Source organism: Apiospora marii, assembly GCF_038362585.1.
Source record: "Apiospora marii strain CBS 49790 chromosome Unknown utg000013l_segment0_segment0, whole genome shotgun sequence".
NCBI lineage: Eukaryota > Fungi > Ascomycota > Sordariomycetes > Amphisphaeriales > Apiosporaceae > Apiospora > Apiospora marii.
In genome coordinates, this window is record NW_027117384.1 from 684,534 (window position 1) to 696,311 (window position 11,778).

General features: G+C 53.8%; 2 protein-coding genes across 2 annotated transcripts; one reads left to right on the forward strand and one right to left on the reverse strand.

The window, feature by feature from the left end:
• Nucleotides 1-1,248: 1,248 nt before the first annotated feature.
• PG985_015363 (uncharacterized protein) lies at nt 1,249-4,509 on the reverse strand (the record flags this gene model as incomplete). Its single annotated transcript, XM_066835129.1, has 1 exon — nt 1,249-4,509. The coding sequence occupies one exon, from the start codon at nt 4,507-4,509 to the stop codon at nt 1,249-1,251; it is 3,261 nt and encodes a 1,086-aa protein (XP_066676332.1).
• Nucleotides 4,510-9,662: 5,153 nt separating this feature from the next.
• Nucleotides 9,663-11,769, forward strand: PG985_015364 (uncharacterized protein; the record flags this gene model as incomplete). Its single annotated transcript, XM_066835130.1, has 5 exons — nt 9,663-10,454; nt 10,509-10,641; nt 10,738-11,057; nt 11,153-11,587; nt 11,758-11,769. The coding sequence occupies 5 exons, from the start codon at nt 9,663-9,665 to the stop codon at nt 11,767-11,769; spliced, it is 1,692 nt and encodes a 563-aa protein (XP_066676333.1).
• Nucleotides 11,770-11,778: the final 9 nt, after the last annotated feature.

Genomic DNA, 11,778 nt, shown 5'->3' on the forward strand with positions numbered 1-11,778 from the left:
CCTGGTTGCCGTGGTTCCTGTTTACCAAATTCGGCAAAGGTAACGTCAAGGCAGGCGAGAGGGCGAAACGCGCTCAGCTGGCTGGCTGGGTCTCGTGCTAGTCAGAGCACGCGGCAGAGAAAACATTCGAAGAAAAGAGCCGGGGGGGCGAGAGAAGAGAAGTGATGCGCATGTATGCTGTATGCTGTGTGTTTGTGTGTATATGTATATATATATATATATATATCGATCATAGGCGTGCGATGCCGAGAGTCAGGTACTTGAAAGTTGTGAAGTCGAGAAGACATCCATCACACGGGACTTTTCGTTCGATGGCGCTGTCCCAAAAAACTTGGGCTCGCAAACGTTAAGCGGGACGCAGCAGTCAGTACCAGGCGGCCAGGCGCGACAGGGACAGGTGCACCTTGCACGGGACGTCAGTGGGCTACAGGCTTGGTCCTGGGACAGGCAAACCTATCACTGCTAGTCCTCCAAAACAGGCCTAACCATTGGTCCTGGAGGCCTGCCGGGTGCTCACCCAATCTCTCCCCGGATTAGCCTAGGCAAGTAGGCATCGGTGAACGAACAATTGAATGAGGAAACAAATCCCAAGTTTCGTTTCTCGCGCCCGCTGACTGGCTGAAACTGACCAGGGACTTGGGGCGGAAACCTCGACATTGACTGCCACCCTCCGGCAGCGGTTGCTTATCGTCCAATCTGTAACCTGCAGTGATGTAACTCCCTACTACTTACTATACATTGATGCACTACATACATACCTTACTACCTCAGATGTAGAAACTCAATTCGGAAGACTAGTTTCGCAATCGCCATAGATTGACGTTTCACGAGGTATACTAGTAGGAAGTGCCATGATGACACCAAATCCTGCAAGGCAGGCAATTGGTTCGCTACCTTGACCAACGATAGCCAGTGCAGAAAAAAAAAAAAAAAAGCAAACGCCCCATTGCCAGTGAAATGATATGTGACAGCAGATGGCCCTAATATTGGTCGATCGCTGCACAAAGACCATGATGTATGCTACTGTGCGATAGGCAGTCATGGGGACCGAGTAGGTCACGTAAAATATACCGAGATAAGAAAGTGAGAGATGGAATGACAAAAAGCAAATGCATGTATTCTATTAGATCGCCAATGTCGAATGGCGACTATGCAGCAACGCTCCATCCGCTATATGTAGTACAATATGGAATAAAAGAAATTTTGAACCCCCAGATACCCAAGATTCTGTCCCAGTTGTGTCTCCCTTTATCCGAAAAACGTCTTCTTTTTCTTGGGTTTGTTGTCCATATCCTTGAGGATATCGTCGAATGTGCTTCCGCTCTGGGAGCCCTGTCGGTCGGGTGATGCAAGAGTGGGGGATCCTGCCATGCCGTGGAGGTTGCCCGACGATCTGCTTCGGTTCATCATCATCATGCTGACAGGCCTGCCAGCCGGCGACGACTCCCCGGCACTGAATATCCTCGAGGTCCGGTGGTCACTCGAGTATCCATTGGCTGGCATGGGCACGGGCTCAAGTCCCAGAGCGATGCTGGACCGGTAACCCGGTTTGCCCGCTGGCGAGTGAGATCTGGGTCGCAGTTGGGGCGAAGGCGCCATCAGGTGAGGAGACTCGCTGCGGCCTGGCGAATTCGCAGGGTCTAGATCCTCGAAAACGGACTGGGGTGCCTGGAGTGGCGAAAGACCATCCTCCGGGGGCGGTGGCAGTGCTGCAGCATTCGTCTCCCATTGCTTGGCTGCGAGCCAACAGTGGCTTCGGTGGTAGATGCCCTCGACCGAGAACTCGACAGCATCCGCGCTCAGCTCGACAAACCCAGCACCGCCCGCGACCTCGTACCATCTCTTGCGCACCTCCGGCGCGTCTCCCATCCACGGCGGATGACCCTTGGGCGGTTGGCACAAGAAGTACTCGACGCCCTCGGTGAACTTGAGGCCAGGCGCATCGACAACAAGCATGGGGAGAGACTGGATCACAACGTAGAGAAATAGCCAATATCCAATGCGCTGATCAGCCATCTCGGGAACCGACTTGCCCTTGGCTTCCTTCTGCTCCCACTCCATGAACTCCTTGATGAACGGTATCTTCAACGTAGATGTCTCAAAGTCGTAGGATTTGTTGAGGATCAGAAGAAATTCGTAGCTTTGAAGGTTTCTCTCCAATTTTGCCTGCTCCTTATGTGGCAGGTCGTGGAAATTCTCCTTGATCGAACGCATGGCCGGGACCCGGGGAATATCAAAGGGTATTGGTGGAAGTACAGGCGGCGATGAAGTGTCGTATTCCGTAAGGATTTTTCGGAGAGCCGACATCTCGGGTCTTGATGAATCCGATTCAACATCATCGGCAGTTTGGTCGATGACCCGTGGGGTTATCGACTCGCGATCGACGATCAAGTCGTACAGAGCGCAGAGATCCGAGTACAAGATCTTGAGGACCAACCTGTTCAGACCACTTTCAGAGAAGGGATTCTTCTTGCTGCGGGCCTTGGGAGGCCAGCTGCCAAAGTTGGTCTTGTAGTAGCTCAGCACGAATTGCCTCATGCGACCAAAGGATTTCCTCCAGACGCCGTATTTGACATTCCTATATTCGGACATTGACGTCGAGTTCGCGGTTCCAGAGAAGAGGGATGGGAACTCGAACGATTCTAGGCGGTTGTTGACGCTGGCTTGGCGGCTAACCAGATCCAGATGAGCACGCTCTAGCCTCTGCCGCGTGGGGGCTGACACCATTTCCCATAACGGAGACTTCAGGTCACGAATGGCCGAGTACTTTCCGACAGCATGAGCAAATGCCTCGCTAAAGAGATCCCATGACCGCATCCGTTCTCCCAGGACAAGCGCCTCCAGGGTCTTCTCTCTGCTATGTCTCACATCGGCCAGGGCCATGTTCTCCATGAAAAATGAGAAAGCCATCTCTACTGAAGCACCGAAAGTTGAGCCGTCTTCGTTGCAGAATTCGAATTCGCCCAGTAAGCTCGAAATCCGCAGAAGCACGGCGAACAAGGTGGGTTGCGCCTTGGTGCAAACCAACGGTTGCCCAGTGAGGAATGCGAACATGTTTCGAATGGCCACCAGTCGATCTACATCCTGCTGAGTGGTGTTCTGTTCTTGGCCTGGCAGAGACACGTTGGGGACATATAGACGTGAGTCTCCATTGTCGTCTTCCTCCGGCGGCGGTGACTGGACATAATTGCGTGCAGCATCGGCCGCCGAAAGACTGTCCTGGCCCAAGAAGGACCGGTTGCCGCCGGTGGGCGAGAGCGGGTCCAGGTCCAGGTCGCCCGCGAGGATATCCTGAAAGACAAGCGAGTAGTCTATCACAAAAGAGGGCACCTTGAAAGACGCGCCGAGCCCACTGCTTTTGGGGTGCAGGCAGACCAAGATCGTCCCAGCGTCGTTCCAGAGCTCGGGCACCTTCTCGCCGTTCGTGAGGATGGTGGTGTTGTAGTCCGTGTTGGGCTGGCCAAGGATCCATGCAGCTGCACCTTTCGTGTTCCTCAAGTCCACCGAGTTTGATCTGGATCGACCTCCTGGAAGCCAGCTTTTTCTCAACCGACCCCTCTTCTCTGCGTCTCGCGGCGGGCTCTGGCTGCCATGGCTCGAGCCAGGACGAGAGGCCATTGTTGGCGTAGTCACCGCAAGAGTTGATCTTCTCTCGGCAGGCGGTTGTGCCGAGACGCTCCTTCCTCGGGCATCTGGGACAGGGGACTGCTGTCGAGGCATAAGGTTGGCACCTGCCTGCGAGCTTGATGAGCGTTTATGCGCGTCGTCTTGCATAGAGTTCCGCCGCGAGCGCTGCCCGCTAGTGCTTCGCTTAGTCAACTTTCTACTCGTCTTCGATTCTGTTGATTGCACCGGCGTGTCGGCTGCGCCCGGTGGCGGTGGCGGTGGCTGGTCGGGTTCAAGAGGCACCGAGTTGTCTACTTTCTGCAATTTCGTCTTGCCTGGCGGCGTTGAGTCGCCAGAGCCCGAGGAGACCCGCTGACGATCGCTGTGGACATCATTCAAGGTGGTCTCGCTCGCTCGGAAGTCTGTCTTGTCGGGCGAGAACCAGTCTTTCATGTGCCCACTCGTAGCTGGCCGTTCGGGTATTGTTGAGGGGTTGGAGTGGTTTTTTTTCAGGGGCGAGTCTGGGGGAATCGGCTTCCGGTGGACGCTCTCGCCGTGTTCTGGCTCTACGGGGGAAGTGATCAGTGAGGGGAAGAACATAGACAGCCGGTTACGCTTCGACAGCTGGCGAGTCTTTGTGAGAGGCATGAGCGCTGGCTCAGAGCTGGCTGAGTCGCCAGCAGCTGGGTTGTCTGCTTCTACGACTCGGCTCAAGACGGGGTCGTCTTTATTGATTGGCAAGGTGAAGCTGCGTTCGGGGTCCTTCTTTGCAAAAGACCTCGAGGCAGCTCGCTTGTCTGCATCGGAGGAAGGGTCGCTGTCGAACTTGAGGAGGGATAGAAAAGAGGAGACAGACAGACTGCGCCCAGGTTTGGGGCGAGAGGCAGACTTACTTGAAGCCATCGTTGCACAAGCGACAGGACAAAGCGCAGAAAGCGTAAACCTTGATCGAGGAAAAGAATGGCTGAACAAAACAGAAGACAGTCCAGTAACTTTAATTCGCCTCGAGCCGTCTGGGTCAAGGCAGCCGGGCTGAACGGAGCCACCAATGGGCGTCCCGAATCCCGACGGTCAGGTCTAGGGGAAGTCTCTCTACCAAGTTGGTGGAGAGTTTCGGAGACAATACGTTTTGGTGGATGACGTTTGCTCCACCGGGCGTTATGCTGCTGGTGTTGCTTTTCCAGTGGTTGCGAGGGTATGCCTGTCCAAAGCGTCTCATCTGAGCACAGAAGTCAATGTGACGGTAGTAAGGGATGTTTGGGTCAAAGTAGACGAGAGAAAACGTTCGCTAGCACCCAACAAAAACAGTCCCTGGGGAAAAAAGGGTTAAAAAAAAAAAGGAAGAAAAAGGGACCATGAGGGCAAGCGGAAGCGGAGGAGACGGCCATAACGAGTATGCATACATACATCCTAAAAACCCGACCATTCCCATCCCATCCCATCCCATAGGGCACCTAGAGAGACCTAGGGACACACACCTGTATTCGCATATCGCTTGCTCTCTTTCGCCGTGCCTCGCCGCACCGCTGCAGACCTCCTCCTCCTCCTCCTCCTCCTCCTTCTCCTCAGGTGGGAGTGGGAGAGGGAGCGCGCGCTGGGTAGCGAGGACAAGCGAGAGCAAGGGTACGTGCCTACATTGCAAGTACCGGGAGTTGGGGGAATCGTGGGTGGGCATGCAGCATGGACTGGATGTACAGTGTAGGTATCCATGCATTAGCGACCCCGTGTTCCTCGCATCGTGTATTTAGGAGGACTAGCTCCAACAACTAATATTGACGGAGACCTCCTGAGTCCTATTTGCTCAGCCCGGCTGGCCTGTAGCCTGCAAATTTGGATGCGCTAGAATCAGCTCTCATTACCCGGCATTGACTATCGTGTTTCCAGGGCCATTTCCAACTTCAACAGTGTTTCTCTGTAGATTGGGCGTTTGCAAACGCGAGATCAAGCAAGACCGACACTCGAGGCACGTCTGAGCAGCGGCAGTCCGAGGTCAGAAAAAGTACGGTAAGATGACGCAGCGGGTGCAGGGGCAGAAAACCTGGGATGGAAGAACGGATGGGTTTCTGGATGGATGGGATGACCACCTCCAATTTACCGCCAAGCCCATCTGCCCATCTCTCCGCACTCCCGTCATGTACTAAGCTGCATGCAGCAGCAAACAGACAGGCAGGTTTTTTTTTTCCTTCTTTTTGGGGGGCTTCTTTTTTTGGTTCCCTTTCTGCTCGACGTTAATTAACTTTGTCTCTCTTTCCGTCTGTCTGTTGACAACCTTAATATACAGAGGTTGCAATGTAAACAATCACCTGTCGTCTGAAACTTCCCACTTGTTCCTGCGTTTGGCCAAATGTCTCTGTTCCTCCTCCCCCCGTGGCCTGCTTTGCGCTACGGCCTGTATGTTTCAACAATAGGAGGGAGCGATGCCTACCTAGGATTGTGGCGCGTGGCATCAAAAGAGAGGGGCGCGGGCACTACGAGTAGGTACTGCTACGAGCTCAGGGAAGAAAAAAAAAGAGGGCTATTAATAGCAAACATCCACTCACGGCGAGCTATCGATGCACACAACGCCATGGCTAACAGACTGACTTGAGTGTGAAAAATAGTACGTGTCCGTCGTACGGATATCGCGGCCTATAATATAATGGGCATGGCTCCTGCTCCCCCCCCTCTTGTCTATTGCGAACCACAAGCTGAAGTCAGACGTCGCCGCAGCGTCTTTAGCTCGACCCGTGGCTGCCCTGCCTGCCCTGCTCGAACAATGTATGTAGGTATGTACTTGCCCAATTGCTATTCCTGTCGTATCAACATGCAAAGGCAGAGGACTACGCCGTGGAGACGTGTAGCCTGCCTCGGCCTCCTCCCCTTTGATTGGATGAACGAACAGCCGTCGTTTTATACGTAATTCGCTTCGATCGCAACGAGCCCCAACAGCGAATGGATTCGACGACGCGAATCTCTCTAGTCCCTTCATGTGTAAACGCTAGCCAGCCTTATGGCAATAGACCTCGATGATAATCAATGAGTACATTATATAAATATCTATACGATGACTGTAAATCCCCGATGGAATTCCGTTCCGCTTTTCAAGCCTCACTGGTCTCCCGCCCGTGCAAACCCAAAGCACACGCCGTCCGTCGATGTTGGGTTGGTACGGCAACTACCACTGCAGACGGCTGCATATGCACTGCTTCAAAATAGGAAGAGGCTTTACGATTTACCAATGGACACGGAAGTGAACTGATTAAAGGGATTTGAACGCCACCGCGTTGGCTGCTCTTGCGGTTGGGACGGTCCAGCTATTTCCCCACGGAACGAGCAAGCGTAGTCCGCGCCTGACAGATGGCACAAACGTCCTCGTTTTTGCATGGCAACGTCTTTGTTACCGAGGCAAACGGCACCTGGCTAAGAGAGTCTCCGAGTCTTCGTGACGGTCAGACACTCCCGATATGTGTACGTATAGCTTACTACATAGGTGAGGTATGGACTCGATTAAATTCGACGGCGTGGGGCCCATCCGCCTCGTGTAGGGACATTATTAATCCACGGCAATTTCAGATCTATATTTCTCGGGAAACGGAGTCGACTGACTCCCGGTTCAATTTTCGGCCGTCCTCGAGACGAAGGCGAGGAGATGAAAGGCAAGTGGTACATTTGCGTGGTCAAAGCCGGGCGGGCCGCGATCCGTGATGACGTCGCCGGAGTCCTCGCATCCTTGGGCACTTGTTGAAATAGGCACGTTGATCTTCGATTCCTAATACAAACGCAACGCACACACCTGGTAACCTAGGCAGTAGCCGCCACAACTCGGTAGTTTCTCGGGTGGGATGATGGGACCTGCCCAAGCGCTGCTGTCCTTCTGGTGGAATGTTCGGATCTGAAATCCTTCTCATCCATAGATCCCGAGAGAATTCGGGAGTGGCTTGACTCGACGACGCTCACGGCAGGATAGAACGGACAAGATTTCGTCTTGAGGCTCTAAGTTTCACTATCGTAACCCAGTATATTAAATATTGCATGCTGGGGGCAAGTATGCCAATCAACACCAGACTGAGCGGACAATCAAGGGGTGTACATTATCTACTTGTATACTTAAATTTCCATCAGCTCTAGGTGGCCATTTTAACACTTTTACCCCCTGTGACGATGTGTCGGCGGTCTCAACTCTTACAGCGCAGACTATGTCTTGTATGCTAGATAGAAAACGATGTATAGATCAACCACCGTGGCATATACCCTACGTGGCTATGGGCACCGGCACACGCTTTGCACATATTGTTGAAGCACGACAGCTACAACAATCTCTCTATATAGCACAATCTCTCCAGTCGGCCAAGTGCCAGCTATAGCATCGCGCTCCGTACTCAATCAAGACCGCCTCCGAAGGTGTGCAACTGTGTCTTGGCAGAGACGCAACGAGGTACGGATTAATAGGCGGCAGTTTCCCGCAGACGCACAATTCATGGCGATCCAGAGCCAAGAAGAGGGATCGTCGTATAGAGATTTTCATTCGGCCCAACAGACTGTTCTCTGACCTGGCGCAAGCTGCCTCTCCACCGATCCAGACAAGGGCAAAGTCGAACGAGCGGTGCAGTTTGGGTTATGGTATGGGATGAAGCGATGCGGAGGCATGGGGAAAAAAAAATGTCCAAAATGTGTGAATTGCGTGATAGCTACATAGAGAGCAAGAGGTCAGAGATGTTGCCAGACTACGGGACCCCCATGTCGTCCATATGGGGCGGAGAGAAAGCGTGGGTCGGAGGCGGATATGTACATGTAGTAGTAGAGGCTAGAGGACGGGCCATTACCCATCGACCCTCCGACCCCAATCCTGCAGCCAACACCGCAACAGCCGTGGGAACATTCGACGGGTCATCGTAACCCCCTCCCCAAGCCCCGTCTCGTGATATGTGTAGGCTCAAGTATGAAGTCCCATAAATCGCTTTATCTAACCATGGTATGACAAGCTTAGTAATTGCAGCCAGAAGACGCAAGATGCCGCCGACCCTGAAGACGAAGGGGGTGTGCTGATTGCATGAGTGCCAATCACAGCCCGACCCGCCCTGTTCGCATTGTGGTGCACACACAGTACCATACCTACATTACATACCTACCTACCTTTTGGAGGGTGGTGATAGATGGATCGGAGGAGGGGGGCGCGCTTTATACCCCCTTGTCTCCCTTCTAGATTTCCATACCGTACCCAAGGAGTGCAGCTATCAGATCCAGGAACAAAAAGAAAAGGAAAGTGAGGTAGGGGGGGTCCTTTCCCATGAGCAGTACCATGAGGTTGGCGACAATGAGGTGATGTGCCGGGTCCAGTGTGTCGCCCCGGGGGGGAACTAGCAGGTAACAGGATCTGGCAGTGGTACAAGCGAGCATGTAGGTAGGTAGTAGGTATGTACAAGTCTAGAAGTATACGATAGGAATGGTTGGCAGGCCATGTATGCACGTTCCCTCCGTGTAAGCCGACATTTTTGCCTTTTTTGGAAGGAGTATCGGAACGATGTCTTAGAATTGGTTGCGCATAGAGAGGCCGGGGAAGTCTATAGAACTCGGGATCTGACTAAGGTATTCAATTCACCATCGCCGAATCAATTGCACTGCATCTGTCTGCTGTCGAGCCTCGCCGGACCTTGGCCCCCAACGCCGTGTATAGTAGAGCGTTGCCATGGCTGTAGTTCTTGTCCTTGACATCCCGACCGGCCGGCCGACACTCTGTGCGACCCGTCAACAACTGGCTTGGTCAACTTCGGTGAGAAGCAGGGATGCGATTCGTCAGTTCAGAGGCTCCCGTAGTAGCTTGGCCAGGCTGCCGACCAATCAGAGGGATGGCTGCCGATGCGCACTTTGAGGTATCTCGCCGATGCGTGCCTCGACTTCTACGAGTCGAGATGCTCGTCTCACCGGGAAATGACACTTCATCTTGAACCTCATTTGTCTCGTGAGCTTTTTTTGCCTGTTGATACCCCACAAGAATCTTGCTGGACACACGCCAGTGTGTTGATTCCGCCGTGCATTGTCTTACAAGCCAAGCTATGACTGGTGACTTACACGCGGGCATGGCGGCTCTCGGACAACTCGCCAACGAGGCCCCTGGCTTTATAAACCAGGTCGGGAGGAGACACACCCCACGGCAAGTCCCACTCAACTCAGGCAACTGGCATCAGGACCCGTTGCTCCAACACCCCCAGCTCGAGGACTTCCCATTTGACTTCCGTGACTGGCCCTCTCCCTTTGAAGAAGTCCAAGACGACCCTTATAGCGGCAGAGCTAGTGTCCCGCGCCAGACCTCAGCCACCCCTGCCAACTGGCATGACCATGACCAGTCAAGAGTCTTCTCTTTTGACATCAGTGAGTGGATAGTTCCCTCCATGCTGGATGAAGCCCAGGAGGAACACATGGAAGGACGAAGCAACCCCGACGCGGCATCCGTGCCAGGCCTCACGTCAGGATCTTCCGACGAAGGAGGCGCCTCGCCTTCTTCGCCCGTCGAGGACGGCGCTCCCGACAAGGCCCGGCTGAAGATCCTCAAGCAACATGACGACGACTACACCATCCCCCAGCGTGAGATCAGGCCCAAGAACCCTCACTATCCATCCCGGATTCTCTTGAACCACAACCTGGAATACACCTCGTCTCCAAACTTGGTGGACAACTATCGGGACAGCGCCACGTCAGGCTACACCTTATCATCGGCGGCTCACCAAGTGTCGTCGTCGATGAGGTCGCCCACGATCCTTACACAGAAACCCGGGCGAGGCAAGCGAGCAGGACCGCTGCACAACAGGGAGAATGTTGCTGAGGTCCGCGAGAGAGGTGCGTGCTTGCGATGCCGTATCAAGAAAACCAAGGTAAGTAAACCTCACACTAGGATTGGCACCGATGGCCGTTGACAGCAAACGCAGTGCAGCACGCAGTACCCCTGTGACCACTGTAGCAGCCATGCTAGAAAACAGTGGCGGGACAGCATGCTGAGCGAGTACGACCTTTGCGTTCGCCTCGAGAAAGGGATGGCGCTGGCATTCCCGCCAGACTTCTGTACGTACTGACACTCGTATATGTCAATATCGTCGGCGCCGCCAAGAATTGCCGCACGGTGGCCGTGTCCTGCATCGCTGACCATGTTCCTTCCAGCTCCTGCCGCAAGCAAATTCGGCGGCAAGTCCAACCCTCTCAGGTGGTTCATCTATTTCGACACGCAAGCAACGCTTCCTGAAGCCTTGGATGTGTGTGTGCAGGAAGTCGAGCTCGGGCTGCCTGCCATGAGCCACCAGGCGAGCAGCGGTCGGTCGCAGAGATGCTACGTCTTTCTCCGAGACTCCGTGCCTTCATCCCAGCTCATCGAGGAGTGGGTAGAGAAGCAGATGCTGAAAGAAAGTGACTCCGGGTTCTTGTCGGCCTTGGACCTGTTTACCTACTCCTGCGTGAGGGGTGGGTTTCACAACGTGCCACAGGTGAGTCTTGGCAGTCTTCCATAGCACTGCGCCATGCTGACATCACCAAGTACAACTTGCTTCACAACGTTCTGAGGTTTAGATGCATGTACCAGATATGGAAGCCTAGGCGCCTCTACTATCGTGACGCAAACGCCTCCCAGGCATACGTGCTGCCGGCCTCCATCGTGTGTGAGCTCAGAGGGATGGCACGAGCCGAGCTTCATCGGCTTGAGCGTGATATCTGGACCACATTCGACAAACTCTCGAGCCCTGGTGTCATGCAGGCAGCAGATCAGCTTCCGACTTGGGTCAGCATGATGTTGTTGATGCTTACCTATAAAGACATGCACACCATGGAAAGGATGCAAACCCAGTCAAGATCCGGTTCTTCTCATCGCAGTGGTGGCAACGCCGGGGTCTATCAGTCATTTGGTAGACCGGTACGAGAGCTCTTTATGGCCCTTGTGGTAATGTGCGAAGCCCATTTCAAGCGAGGCGTGCCCGATGATATTGCGGTTGCGGACCCGACCAATCATGCCAGTCAACGTGTAGGATCTTATTGGCAACAACTCCCCCACGAATCAAAGATGATAGCCAATAGTCTGGAGCAATTCTGTATGTTGCAAAGTTTTCTTCTCTCTTCTTCTCTCTTCCTTCCTCTTCTGCCTTATCTTATCTTGTCTGCTGGTCTTCTGCAATTACTGACTGACTATCGCAGTGCCCTCCCTGAATCGGGAAT